Source organism: Syzygium oleosum, unplaced genomic scaffold (assembly GCF_021117445.2).
Source record: "Syzygium oleosum isolate NSW1041296 unplaced genomic scaffold, Sole_v2.1 Sole_v2.07, whole genome shotgun sequence".
NCBI lineage: Eukaryota > Viridiplantae > Streptophyta > Magnoliopsida > Myrtales > Myrtaceae > Syzygium > Syzygium oleosum.
This window is the reverse complement of record NW_026607491.1, coordinates 6,536,535-6,550,962: the sequence shown is the minus strand read 5'-3', so window position 1 is coordinate 6,550,962 and position 14,428 is coordinate 6,536,535. Positions and strand designations below refer to the sequence as shown.

At 40.9% G+C, this 14,428-nt stretch overlaps 2 protein-coding genes across 4 annotated transcripts; one reads left to right on the top strand and one right to left on the bottom strand.

Annotated features, from left to right (window-relative positions):
* Window positions 1-2,525: 2,525 nt before the first annotated feature.
* On the top strand, window positions 2,526-5,702 carry LOC115677925 (chaperonin-like RbcX protein 2, chloroplastic). Its single transcript, XM_030601171.2, has 5 exons — window positions 2,526-3,449; window positions 4,309-4,400; window positions 4,842-4,899; window positions 5,189-5,254; window positions 5,340-5,702. Exons 1-5 carry the CDS (start codon window positions 3,165-3,167, stop codon window positions 5,457-5,459), a joined length of 621 nt encoding a protein of 206 aa, XP_030457031.1. The 5' UTR covers window positions 2,526-3,164; the 3' UTR covers window positions 5,460-5,702.
* A 1,254-nt stretch (window positions 5,703-6,956) lies between these two features.
* LOC115678060 (uncharacterized) lies at window positions 6,957-14,165 on the bottom strand. 3 transcript variants are annotated; one of them, XM_056313203.1, is made up of 9 exons: window positions 13,674-14,156; window positions 11,726-12,445; window positions 10,869-10,964; window positions 10,707-10,790; window positions 9,674-9,908; window positions 9,422-9,582; window positions 7,876-8,151; window positions 7,688-7,782; window positions 6,957-7,414 (listed from the first exon to the last, which is right to left on the bottom strand). In XM_056313203.1, the coding sequence occupies exons 1-8, from the start codon at window positions 14,025-14,027 to the stop codon at window positions 7,738-7,740; spliced, it is 1,971 nt and encodes a 656-aa protein (XP_056169178.1). In that variant the 5' UTR covers window positions 14,028-14,156; the 3' UTR covers window positions 6,957-7,414; window positions 7,688-7,737. The 3 variants fall into 3 exon arrangements, with proteins under 3 accessions (XP_056169178.1, XP_056169177.1, XP_056169179.1); XM_056313202.1 differs by having other exon boundaries at window positions 6,957-7,310; XM_056313204.1 differs by lacking the exons at window positions 6,957-7,414; window positions 7,688-7,782 and having other exon boundaries at window positions 8,071-8,151; window positions 9,430-9,582; window positions 13,674-14,165.
* Window positions 14,166-14,428: the final 263 nt, after the last annotated feature.

The following is a 14,428-nucleotide window of genomic DNA, read 5'->3' as shown; positions in this document are numbered from 1 at the left end:
TTCACCCCTCTCAGTTAATCGACACCATTGTCCATGTGGGAGACATCATGAAACCTATGCCGGGAGACGACAGAAGAGTTGGGAATTGCACTCTTTTTGTCATCATTGCTTAACCTGATCAATAACATTTTCTTATCTTTTCTTATTTACAATATGAGTCCCACATGGTCATCATCTATTTTTTTTCTTTAATTTTTTAAGAGTAAATGGCACGAATGATCCCTTCACTTTAGCCCAATAAAATTTTAAATTGAAATTTATTCGATTTGAATTCTAAATTTTAACCTAACGTGCAATGTCGTCCATGGATTATTAATATATTCAATGTGGGCCCTTGACCTTTTATACGTGTTCAATTTAATCCTTAGACTGTATAAAAAATGTTCAATATTGCCCATGAACTTGATTTAATGAAATGACTACAGTGAATATTTTCATACGGTTTATGAATTAAATTGAATATTGACTAAAAGTATAATTAAGATTTCATTGACAATATTGCACATTAAGTTAAAGTTCGGAGATCATGTTGAATAAATTTAAAGTCTAAGATCCACATTGTATATTTGGCCAAAATTTATAAGCCATTTGAGTGATTATTCAATTTTTAAGTTACCTACTTAATCTCTTCTGGAGCATCATGGCACTTGGTTCGAGAAAATCTAAATTGAGATAAGTCACCCAAGAACATGAATCTACGTGCCCAGAGCGTGTTGATTTCTGAAGCCACTGATACGAGGGACAAAGAAATACTGTTTGAATCCCACACGTGGGTCGCTTTGGGATCAATGGCAGATATCACTTTTGGAGTTTTTTGGATAAATTATGTTAACAAATGCTCGGACACATTTCTCAAGCACATTCGTATAGAAACATATCGATTTTCAAGATAATGATTATACGTAAGGCGAGGAAAATAATGCATTGAAAGTTGTTGGATTCCCTTAATTGCTTGTTAAACAAGTGCTCCCGAAGTACTGGTTAGCGAGATTCTTTTCCTTATTAACGTTATTAGGTGTTCGAATTTTTAAAGTTGAAGACAGATCTCATCAAGTTGTAACAATCACCAATCTCAAAGCAATTGAGTAATTGGGTCATTTACATGCTATGTTGGCTAATCACATAGATTTGCTGGTAGTAGAAGCATCGCACCCTCTTGATAGAAAGACTTGTAGGGTGGGCGAAACTTTTATACGACAGACGAAGCACCGCTCAATTCACCAAAAAAGATTCAAAATCAACAATTCGAACGCAATCAGCTTGTAACCGACACGTTTCGACTCGTAAAAGAATAATTTATCCTTGTATAAAACTCAATTTATCACAGAGGACAAACTAAATTTATAATGTTGTCTACATTCATTAATCAGTTGATGAGGACTTATGTGAGTATTATTCCAACAATTTCGCCGGTCAAGTTTCGGGAAATTGAAAAATAAGTTAATACCAGAGAGGAAGCCCAGAAGTTGTTGAGCCCAACGCATCAAGACTGGTCGTGAAATCAAATGTTTTCTTCGGAATCGATTGATACGAGATTGTTTGGTACTGATCTCCATCACTGAACAGTGAAGCTGCAACACAGTTTTCAGAGAGCCGAATGAGTTCTTCTCGACTGAAAACTTCAACAATAGAGATTGTCAAAGGGCAACAATTTTTGGAAAGAGATAAAGGTGCTAAAATGTTCCTTAGCCTTCTTTCTTCTTAAATTGTATGGATGTCTGTTCAACTTCGTCCTCCAATCAAAAACGTTAGTGACAAGATGTCATGTCACCGTCCAAGTTAGTCACCAAGAGGACGTGAAATTATGAAAAGAAGAGAAAAGTATAAAAAATCACGTACTCTCTCGTCCAAGATGTTTTGTTTTTGGTAAAATTATCATAAATGTATCGGTACAATGTTTTTCATGGTAATAACCCCAATTTCTTTCCTTATCAATTTTATGGTAATTATTCTTTACTTGTATATCAGGTAGTTAATAATATTATTACAAAGAAATTTAAAGTTTTAAACAAATTCAGGCTTTAGAAAATTGCACAAAAAACATTTCAGAAACGACATTGAATAATTGAAAAAAAAAATTTAAGGACCCGCCAGTCCATTATCTCTCTGAAAATTATACCCAATACATTGAAGAAATAACACCTAGCATGCTCCGGGGTTAGTGGCAATAAGACAATAACATTCAAGTGGGCAAACATCTTCTCTCCTTCAATTTCACAAAGTTGTCTTCAATCTTTCTCGTGCGTACGAAAACTCTCGATAAAGTTTTTCGACTTAATGACGTAACGACACACCATTGCGCTTCTCAACATGACACGACACCTTATCAGGGGCAGCACATCATATTTACTTCATCAAGTCAAAATGATTTCAAGCGGAGTATCACTCTTTTCAGTTTTAATTAAACCTAAGTTTCCAACGTGATTCATGTTGTCGGCATTCCATATGCTATTGATCAGATGAACTAGTGGCATCCCACATAGATAGGAGGACCCCCCCCAAAAGATCCTGCATGCGACACATTTTCATCCTAAAGTGCCAACAAATTGAACGTGATTAGTCTGAAGCCGGTGCCGCCGCCCATGTGGTTGGTAACTTGGTGTGAATCCGTATGCAAATTCATGCAAAAAAATATTTCAATCTCTCGAGCTGACTGGTTCGACTCCACACAGAGCGAGCCACCATTGGATTTGGAAAGAACCGTCCGATCCAAGAACAAACAGTCCGTGGAAGCATGAGGAAGCACCCCCTCGGTCCAGGTCGGACCCCCCCTTCTTCTTGCAGAGAGATCTGGACCTCATAATTTTGTCTGGTCGATGTTCGTGCACTCCAAAGCAAGAATAAAGAAAAAGAAAGAGAGAGATAGAGAGAGGGAGAAATAAGAAAAAAGGAGAAAACAAATGGGAAAGGAATGACGTGTGTTGTTCCAGGACAGCTTTCGAGTTACTCGTTCTTTTCATCCTCTCAAACTCCATTTGAATCTTTTAACTGCTCCTGTCGAATTTCCAGTCTTTTCCTTGCATACCCACTAGCAGATCCTCAAGATTCTGTTAGTGGGTATCTCTCGTTTTCTCCGGAAACTTCACGCATTTTTTTTGCGTTTTGCTGCTGCAAGAGAACCCAAAGAACCGAAAGTCTTGATTTTTTGTTTTGTTGACGTTGGCATGGCTTTGTCTGCGGTGGGTTCGTCGGTGGTTGAGTCCCACACGTCGCCATGCCTCTGCTTGGTGGATTCAAATTCGATGGCGAGGAAGCAGTTTTCTCGGGTGAGTTCGCTGGGGAGCTCGTTTCTTGATTCGTGGCATGATTGGCGAGTCGAGGCCAAAGCACTCTCGACAAGTGCTCTGACACGGAGTTCGAGGAAGCGACAGCACAAGGAAGGAGGAGGGCTTGTCGTCGTCAGCGAGCTGGGTGGTCAGTACGAAGACACTTTCGAGGATGTTAAAACCGTAAGCATTTCAGAGTTTCGTCTTTTCCATTTTTGAGATATCAGTGCGCTGCATGATGTGGCGAGAGTTTGGGACCACTTCCAGATGAGGCTTGTGATTTTAGTGAATTCTTTAAATCACGTTATCCATGGAGATTTCTGAACATTCAGAACATGTTTCTTGATTCCTTTCATGTTTGGTATTTGGTCCTCAATCATGTTTTTTGGGGGGAAACAGAGAAAATCAATCTATGTCTAGGTGAGAATTGTTAAATGCTGAAAATTTTCGCTTGTACTGTTTACTTTATAATGTCGCAAATTATGCCATCAGGCCTTCGACCTAGTGATGCAGGGTTTCAGTGCGTTAGGTATATGTCCGAAAATTGAATCCTAGGGAGAGCGAAAGGAACCGGTATCTACCATATCTTTTGGTTGTTTTGATTGTATCCAAATGTCTTGTCTGTGGATTTCATGTGTTAGAAAGATCATACCTTTTATTCGGCAGCTCTTCAAAATTATATTTGTGCAGCATTGAGGTATCCTGGGACTATGGAAATCCAACAATTTCCGCTTGGATTTATTGGCCGATTGGTTCCATTCTTGCTAGGGCAGCAAAATGCAATGTACATGCACTATCTTGGACTTTGTGCGTGTATTTTTCAAACTAAAACCGTCGGTGTCTATGTTCGAAGTGGGTCGATCGGAGTTTATGAAGAATAAACTTCTTTTGAATGTTCTTTTAGCGTGTCTATTTGGGTAATCGATATGCCCTGTTAAGTGAATATCCATAGTCCAAGAACCATAATAACTGCTGTTTACCAGTTTTGTGTGCCTTGGTTTTAAGAGGTGAGTTAGCTGGAATTTGTGTTTCCTATCTGCAGCAAATGCTCAACTATTTCACATATAAAGCTGTGAGGACGGTTCTTAACCAGCTCTACGAGATGAACCCGACACAGTATAGGTGGTTCTACAAGTAAGTTAGCTCTCCATCCTGTTTTTTTAATCTATCGGCATCAATACCTAACAATTAGATTGCTGTGTCCTAACGGAAGGATGACGATAACTCTCTTTTCGGTGAGATGTGATACAGTTAACATGAGCTTGCCTTAAGTGAGAATAAAAATCTGCAAATTCAACAAACTTGTTTGTACTTATCAGTTGCCAAAAAATGACAGGGAAGTCTTTGACAAACAGGACTAGGAGATACAGCAGCCAACTAATGCCCTATTCACCACAATCATGCTAGAGATACTAGATCTTGACACTACAAGCCGCTTGCTAAATGACATGGCACCATCTACTTTCCTCAGTTTCATCTAATGCTCTGAAGTTATGCTTATTGTTGACATTATTATTTTTCATTTGTGGCGTGTATTTCTTTTTTCTGATGTTGCTTTAACTTTCCAATGGCAAGTTTCGTCGCGGAAAACAAGCCTGGAGATGGAAAGCGTTTCATACGAAACCTCGGGAAGGTAGTCTTTGAATCTTAGAAAGTATATCGAATGATAAATGGATATCATACATGGAATTAACTTGCCTCATTTTGTTGCCAATGGCAATGGTTTGATGTGCATTATGCAATTGGCTGGGCCGAGTTGCAGAGAGAGAGAGAGAGAGAGAGAGAGTTAATGGCATCGTTGAATGACATGTATTATCTATAAAATTGAGAAGTTAATGTTCTTTCGGTTATCAAAAACTGTCAAATGCTTAAAACAATATGTGAAGTATGTATGACATAGGGCTTCTTTCTTCGATTTACAGGAGAGACGCGACCTTGCCGAAAGAGTGATGGTAACTCGTCTTCACCTATATGGAAAATGGATCAAGGTACCAAAGATTTGCCTCAGCTATTTCATAGGGATGCAATTAGGGTGGGATTAGTGCTCATGTTCATAGTTGATTGTGTGCGCAGAAATGTGACCATGCCAAAATATACCAAGAAATCTCCGACGAGAACTTGGAGTTGATGCGCGAACGGCTCATTGAGACCGTGATATGGCCTGCAGATGATACCAATACCGAGAAGATTTGATGATCGGTTGCTCTGTTCGGATCTAAATCCGCGACTGTTTGATCCCTGTTTCATCGCTACCTTTCCCGGTTCAGGTTTCTCCATGCCTCAAGACAAACGCGATTTCGTTCTCCATCTATTTATATCCAATTTGTTGCCTGCAAAGTTGTATATATTGGAACCAGCAACAATTTAGCTTAGTGAAGGAATGTGGCTTCTCTATTCCTTTTGCCGATATAATCCAATTTTTCTTTCCTGCGTTCATATAGACCAGTCGATATCGAGGCCTGCTCGAGTGTGTGAGTTACATTGATGCGCTCGGTCCCCTAAATTGTTAAAGGGGTCGATTGGTAGCTACCCGGACATTGCACTTCGACACTAGATTGGACCACGCAACTTTTTCGAGCAGTTAGCATTCGCCTTGGAAATCATTTGCATACTTCAGCTGCGACACGTATGTTGTCGAATCTAATCAGTTCACATAAGCCGATGGATAAGCTCGCAACCTTTATTGTTTTAGTAACCTCTCTCTTCTACTCTGAATCAACACCGGCGATTACTAACAAAGGGCCGCCGGCTAGTTTCGCGCTTTTTCGGTTAAGCTTAGGAGACTTCGTTTTCTCGAAGAACATTTAGACATCTCGACAGATCTCAGAAACTGAAGTTTCTATGTGTTCGCAAACTCATGCTACTATGGATGGGAAAATTACCAAAAAAGTCTTAAACCTTTTGCAATTGTGTCAATTCAGTCCATCCAGCCACTTTTGGCCGGCCGGCGCTGACGTGGACGCCGGCCGACTGACGTTGCAATATTTTAATAATTTTTTTTTAAAATTTTGGAATTTTTTTAAATTTTTTTCTCTTTCTTTTTTTTTCCCTATCTTCTTCCCCGGTCGCCGGTCTGGCAAGAGGTTGAGGCTGGCGAGTTCCACTTCGCCAGCACTGGCGAGGGCAACCTCCGGGCGAGGTCGAGCTCGCCCGGCAACGGCAAGGTCTAGCTAGATCTAGGCAACCTCACCGTCGCCGGGCAAGCTCGAGCCTCGCCATGGCCGGGCGAGGTCGAGCTCGCCCAACGACGACGAGGTCTCGCCAGATCTGGGCAAGGCCTCGCCCAGCGACAACGAGGCTCGCCCTCGCCGGCCCCAACCGCTCGCCGGTCGCCGACGACAGGAGAAGAAGATAGGGGGAAAAAAAAGAAAGAAATTTTAAAAAAAAAATTTCAAAAAATAATAAAAAATATTATTAAAATATTGTCATATCAGCCGGCCGGCGTCCACGTCAGCGTTGACCAGCCAAAAGTGACCGGATAGACTGAATTGACACAATTGCAAAAGATTTAGGATTTTTTTGGTAATTTTCCCACTGTGGAGCGATAGCTTAATTCACCTAAATCATAAAATGGTCAACATAACTTATTAAAGGAGGCAAATCAAGATAACGGGGTAAGGCCTTTCCTGGAATTTTACTTCAGGTTCCAGAAAAAAATAGAGAAAGGTCTCCGATCAATTCTCAAGTGACTGTTGCCAAAGAAAGTATCTCAAGTCATTGAGCTCTAGAAGGATCATTTCCAACTTGCCAATACAATAGCAGCCCGAAGACAATATCCAAGCACGGTTTGTTGCATCTCAAAATTTTTAAATTTACAGAAGTAATCCGCATATATATATATGTAATGCAGCACCTGCAAACACTCTAGGGACCAAATGATACACTCGACAGCGTCGGTTTACAACTGTGGTCAGTAAAAAATCGAGACTCAAAATACTAGATTTGGAACAGTGAACTTCCAAAGGCAACCCAGGTAATTGGCGGGGCACCATAAAAGCTCCCCGTGCTGCTTTGAAGAAAAACTATAATTGCAATCTGCTAAACCTGCAAAATGTTGAATGCTTGATCAACATGATGACAGGCAGAAGCATGATCAACTGTGTACCCTCTATAGCTTTAAGCGGACAACTAGTGATGGCTCTGTTAGACTTTTTTCAGAGAAATGCCGATTCAGACAATGATTTACAATTGTAATAGGGCAACAGCATCAAGCAAAAGCAAAACCGCACGATTTAGTTCAAAGAGACAATAAGGTGGTATCATTGGATTTAAATGCAAACAAAAATGGAGGACCACTCTTAGGCATGAATATTAAGTGATATTCCAGTTCGATTTACCAATGCTGGACTGGTAAAAAAACAGAAGGGAAACAAACAGAACATCTAAAGCAAGATCTAGATGAAAAAGTCATGGAAGAATACCTTTTTTCTCAGTAATTTACGGGCCAACAATGGAGAACTAGATCGTGCTGTCACCATAATTCATGCATTTGACTTAGTGTCGTTCTTACTCGAAGCTGCACCAAGTAAAAGACACAGGAATGGTCAGCAAACTACCGAAAGCAAGTGCCCATTTAATGCACATTAAGGTGATAGATCTTTTGTACGACCTTTACATCCAGGCAGGGATCATTGGCCATGCTTTTCAATTGCGAAACTATCCCAGCATTCCTTAATTTTAGAACCCGACCAGCGGCACCAGGACAGAATGTAGTGAGATTTAATAGGACCCAGACAGATGCTGTTCGTAACTGGTTCTCGTTGCTGTGCAAAAATCTCACGATAAATGGTTGTGTGTTCATTCCTCCGTGTTGAAACAGTTGCTCCATGACTGCATCCTTATGAACTTTGCTGCCACTTGCAACGTTGCTTAGTGCATACATTCCCTGTAAAAGAGGCATGTTGGGATTCAACCATATGCAGAAGTGGTGTCATTATAACTCCTCGTGGTCACTTGTACACCAAGAAATTCTCATACTGAATCTTCAATTTTGGTGAAACAAAAAAAACGTGGCATTGAGACAACCCGTATTAAAGAGCGGTTTCCAAAATGGAATGTAAAATCCACCAAGCTACTATTTTTCATATAGAAGACTAGTTATACAGGAAAGGAGCTCTCAGAAATAGAATTTAAATAAATGAACAAAGAAAAGAAAAGAACTAGAATGGTTTTCTCACTTAAAGACAGTTTTTAAGCAGATAAGGGTTTCTTTGATGAAAGAGAAATTAAATGCTAAGCTTAGGACAGCAACTACATACGTGGTTGCCAGACCAGTGCAACATAACACTGCTACAGACTGCAGTGCACAGCCCGACAACAATGAAGGGGCTCGTGCCATGCCAGGCATGTTGTTCCAACCTACCAAACACGGTGTCCTTGGATGCTGATAACAAAAGAACCAATAGAACACTCTACTTCCCAAGAGACAATGGAAATATTTCAGTCAATCTTAAAATTATGGTCTTTTGAAGAGTCCAGAATAAAAGTTTTTGAGCCAACCTATCAAATGCTAGTAACATTCACCTAGAAGGATAAAAATGCCCGAGACACACATATCAAACAATCTGAACTTGATTTCAGTATATCCACTTAAATCATCAATCCATCAAGTGTCGGGGTGTGGTTCATACTCTCCATCGACAGAAAGGGAGTCCTGCTCTTATCGGTAGTTTGGGCCCGTATTTTAATGGTAGTTTAGACTTGGGCCCATGAATGTCCACTGAGCATATATAATCTCTTTCTCTTGTAATTAAGAATTGTAATAGAGAGGTGGGAGGTGCTAATTATAGTGGAATCCTCTACTGGATGTAACTCTAGTTTAAGGGTGAACCAGGATAAAATCTTGTGTCTCGATTTTTCTTCCTTGCCTTTACTCTCTATTTCATTTCGTTGTGTTCGTACGACTAATCCTAACATCAAGTTAATTCTCTCGATTCAGTTTAATGTCTTGTTCTCATCTCATTCCACTTGATTTCAAGTCTAAGACAAAATCTATGTCAACTTGTCTGGAACTAGGGTCATTGGCCTCGACGTACTTCTCCACTGGTCACTTTAGGTGGTTGGTTCTGCAAGTAGCTTGATGATCACATTCTGTTTACACTTTTGAATCATTTGATACTAGAATATGAAGAATTATGCAAAAAAATAGTTCTGACCTGGATACCTATTTCAGCTTTTGCAGCATATTGCAGCTGCCTTCCCATAGCATCCAATATAATACCGTTTTCAGCAAATACATATTCAATAGACTGTAAACATCCATCAACAAGATTGCGAACAAGAGCCAGAGCTTGCTCCTGGACAGCCGATTCTGGATCTGCAGATAAGTGCAGGCAGGATTTGACTTGTGCCAATGATGTATTGTCATGCTAGAATTAGAATTTATTCAATCAGGTTCCAGGTATTACCACGGATAAGGCTTGCTAGTGAGGATGCTGTGAGTTCTGACAGAACTACTTCCTTATATTTGCTGTCAGCAAGGAATGTCAAGTTCTTCAAAGCCCATAAAGAGTGTGACCTCACTACTGGATCCATTGCCATTGACAACTCAACAAGCTGCTTAACTCCTCCACAATGTATAAAATTGGACTTATGTTTTGTGAAGTCAACCACAATATTGCTGATTGCACCAAGGGCTGCCCGCTGAAACCCAAAAGAGAAAGCGATATACACCAGCATACCAGAAACTTCGATGCAAAATGTAAGCACAACAAAGTTGCCATATTAAGAGCAAAAAGAAGAAGAAGAAGAAGAAGACGACGACATTCCATTGCATATTCCTTATTCAAGAGACACCAAATTGATTTGACATTGACAACGACAGTTGAAAAACGACAATGGAAAATATTAAACTGCTGCATGTTGGCTTAGAGGTCTTAGGGGAGTTGAGACAAGGCATTGTCCGAGGTCCAAAAACCATGCCACCAAATATCTTCAAGCCAAAATAATTAAAAAAAAAACCATTAGGAAACACAATCTGATAAGTCTTGCTGTTAGAATAAAAGTGAACGGTACGCTAGAATAATACATAAACTAGAGAAGGCAACTTTGACTTCCCACGCCTCTATGGTATACGACATCCCACCCTCCACCCAAATCAACTGTTAACTCCAGAAAATTACCATGAAGACCTTATACCACAAATTAATCAAGATGGCAAGAATATGAACTTCTAGGGCCAATTCTTTAAGCTGGCAATTTTAAGATCTAAAGAGATTCCAGATGTAAAAAGAGTCAATACTGCATTTCCTGTAACTAACTGCTGAATTTCTAATCGAGCAAAACTAAAAGCCAAACCCTTTCCTTGTAGTGTTATAACATGGTGTCGACTGCCGGTTCATGAACATGGAAGAGCATTTAAAGCTAATTGAAAGTGCACGTTAGCCCCAGTAAACAATCAGCAAGGTGACAAAAAATCTGGAAATGCTAGATAATTCATACCTGAGCAGAAATGGAAGGATCATGCAAAAGCTGCAGTAATGGAATTATAACTGTCTCGTTCATAAAATAACCTGCACTCAGATTCTGAAAGATGCTTATGAGCATATATTAACCATTACTAACTCAAGTATAAATTCAAAGTTTAGAACTCATAATGCAAACCTTGACTGACCGAGAGAGACTTCTCAAACAAATGCAAGCAGCAACTCGTACATTAGTGCAGTCATGTCTTAGCGCATCACTTACCAAGTTGAATGCCTGCACTATTGAGAAACAGTAAATCTTACAAACCAGTAATATACTAACATATCACACTAACCCTCAAAGTGAAAAGGTAACATCTAAACCTACTGATGTAGTGCAACAGATCTCATTTGGCCCCCAATCAATGCGCAAATAGTGTCGCATTGAACTCAATAATAAAGCATCTTTTAATAACAAATTAAATGGAGTTTGGTTGCTGCATCCACACTTATCAAACCTTTGGCAAATGCTTGCCATCCATTACATTAGGCACCATCATAGAGTAGAAACAACAAGATATACAAAGTACAAAAATAGTGCATGGGCATGTAATTATCACGTTATGCAAGACTACGCCCTGTACCCTGATTAATAATCAATAGTATGTCAAAATATGACCAGTATATTAAATTCTAAACTTAAATATCATAATGATGCCCTAGATCCTTTTACATGCATTACCCTATGGCAAATGTTTGCTCGCTACTGTGCATGCAAAAATTGGCCTAAACTGGATGTGCCCATTGAGTCCAGCCTTATGGATATCAAGTCTGAAGCCTTTCTTTGCCAGTGAATTTCCATGATGGATACAAGTTATGTCTTTGCATCAGATCAAATTATTCAAGGAGGACATACGACTAGTGTCTAGGAAAAAATCGATTCATCACTTAAATGGTCACACGAGCTACCCAAAATGCATGGAAAAAAGAAATCAAGATGTAACATCAACTAATCAACAGATGAGCAAGTCTGTGCACCAACACCAAATAATATACCTGCAAAGCCAGTAATTTTGACCGGCAGATCTCCAATTTTGAGCATATATTAGCCAATGCCAGCAATATTCCTTGGAGACGCTTTGGACATGACAGTCCATTTTGCAAATGGATGCAAAGTTTATTGATAGCATTAGCCTCGAGTGCTAGCTTCTGTAGATCTTCCTTTTCCTCAATCAAACTCGACAAGGCAAAAGAAGCTTCATCTCCAACTTGCCCAGGATCTTCCAGAAGCTCAAGTAAATGATGAATTAATTTAATTTCAAGCCCCATGTCTTCCACATAGCGAGAAGATGTCTTACTTACAGCAATCAAACATGCACAGGCAAGTAACCTTGTGCGTGGAGACTTATCAATAGTGAATTTATTTATGAGATTCAGTGCCCTTCCATTTTCAAATTCCACAATCTTAGAAGTGACTTCGTGGTTATTCTTGATTATTGCCGTCAAAGACTCCAAGCTAGGATCTCTTTGACTTACTGAACCTGCTATGAACTCTACAAGCTTCTGAACAACCCCGGCTTCATGAAGTGCCCTCTGTTCTGTACTTGTCTGACAGGAATGTGTGATGATACTGGCTCCAAGTCCAGTAACGTTTTCATTCTTGCTATTCAGCAGTGAAAGAAGAAATTCCAAATTATGATGGTCAAGGAAATCATATTTGGGAGCCAATCTTGACTGGTAAATCATTTTCAGTGATCTAGCACCAGAATCCACAACCTGGAGCACCATAGAACAGTCAGATACACACTAACCAAGAACATGATGTACTTCAGAACAACTGGATAAATATTTTGATTCATGGAGGAAAGAAGATCCAGGAACTGGTTATTATAAGTGTGCAAAAAGGATGAAAACTGGTCAAAAGTTTGAAAATACATATAAAGTTTGGAGGAGATCCTATAAGTTCTGATACCCCCAAAAAACAATTGACCTTTCAAAGCAATACAAGTAAACAGGATACTGGGGCAAAGGAAGGTAAAGGCCTGGTGGCAATATCTTATCCGACAATAGAACGCACCAGTGGTTTGTCCTATACTGTGTATCCAGAAATAGAAAATCTCGGCTTTGCACATTGTATGTAGAACTCTCACCCATTACAATTTCCGATTTTCTACACAAAAGTATGATTACTAAAGTAAATCATTTTAACTATGGCCATAACCCCAGTCAAACATGGAATATGAAGCCTCGGGGTAGAAATGTCTGGTACATGTGAAAGAATTTTTAAGTGTATTGCAAATGGGCATTTACCTGATCCCTGGCTAAAAGTTTTGCTAGAGAATCAGGTCAGATACCTAACACGCAGCTCTAACTAACTTATACCGGGCCATCTAACATCCAAACCGGTCGATGTATTACAGTATGCCCGAGAAACAAGTGAATATAGGCTAAGTGGTGGAAAGGACAAGGATTGTGACATCAAAATCAAGAGGTTGGTACCATACTTTCACCTCAAGAATGTGTAAGAACTGAGGCTTCTAAAGTCAGCAACGACCTCGATAAGAGAACGCTTAAAGTACAAGTGCACAATATTTCATTTAGAATCCAAAGTGACATATCATTGTCCAACAGGGTCACGTTTACCTTCTAGAAAATGAGCAATTTTCCACAAAGGATGATTTGTCAAATAAACATAGGACAAAATATTCACAAGAGACTCGAAACTATGCGAGAATATCAAGCGAGACGAGCATACATTATCGAATTCCATCGAATGAATCAACAGATTCACATAAAAAAAAAAAAGCAAACAAGAACTCAATTCCGGCAGACATCGTTAGTACGAATTACTTAAATCGAGCGATTTCCGCGTTAAATTAAGAAACAAACTCAAGTTTCGTCCTCCGTCCATCATCTCCTCAGCTACCAGACGCAAATGAAAATGAACACAACGAAGTTTCATTCCGGGAACTAGAATCACGAAGAAACCAAGATCCGCAGCTACCTTCTCATCCGGGCTGGAGAGGAGCCGGCGAAGCCGCGGCAGCGCGCCGGCGTCCACCACGGCCTGGACGCCCGCGTCGACGCCGCACGCGAAGCTGCCGAGGGCGGCGGCCGACTGGACGAGGAGGTCGCAGGCCTCGCCGGGGCCGGGGCCGTCGGAGGCGCCGGCGAGCGCGGCGGCGACGGCGGGGACGGCGCCGAGCTTGATGTAGGCGAGCTTCTTGGTGCGGTTGCCGATGATCTGGTTCTTGACCTCCCTCAGGGCCCGGAGGCGGACGTCCCGGTCGGAGGAGGCGAGGCGGGAGACGAGGTCCGCGGGGCGGCCGGACGAGGCGGACGGGGATGCGGAGGGCATTGCCAGCGCCGGCGAGATTTCATGCGATCGCAGCCGGGAGGGATTTGCGGGGAAATTCTGTGCCTGCTACAAATTTTGAAAGCAGAGAGAGAGAGAGAAACAGGAGAGAGAGAGAGAAGAGAGAGAGAAAGAGTTTTTTGGGCGTTGATGATTGATTTTGCTGTGGGGTGGTGGGGGGGGGGATACATGAGGGGCGAGCGAGATTGTATACATATATATATATATATATATTATGTGCGGAGGCCCACAGAAACGGCGGCGTTTTTTGGGTTTGGACCACGGCGAAGCGATGCGTCCACGGTAATTAAAAAAAAAAGGAAGGAATTCCGCGGCGCCGGACCACCGTATGAACAGAGGTACGCCGCCGCCCGCCCCCCGAGCGATTGATACCAGCAAAAGGA

Bases quoted from the DNA above. Each gene is read 5' to 3' on its own strand.
- LOC115677925 (XM_030601171.2), top strand. From the start codon at position 3,165: ATGGCTTTGTCTGCGGTGGGTTCGTCGGTGGTTGAGTCCCACACGTCG. The intron at 4,401-4,841 runs GTAAGTTAGCTC...TCCAATGGCAAG, and splicing joins CAGTATAGGTGGTTCTACAA to TTTCGTCGCGGAAAACAAGC. The intron at 5,255-5,339 runs GTACCAAAGATT...TTGTGTGCGCAG, and splicing joins TATATGGAAAATGGATCAAG to AAATGTGACCATGCCAAAAT.
- LOC115678060 (XM_056313203.1), bottom strand. From the start codon at position 14,027: ATGCCCTCCGCATCCCCGTCCGCCTCGTCCGGCCGCCCCGCGGACCTC. The intron at 10,965-11,725 runs GTATATTATTTG...TCAATAGTGCAG, and splicing joins CAAAATTACTGGCTTTGCAG to GCATTCAACTTGGTAAGTGA. The intron at 10,791-10,868 runs GTTTGCATTATG...AGCATCTTTCAG, and splicing joins GTCTCTCTCGGTCAGTCAAG to AATCTGAGTGCAGGTTATTT.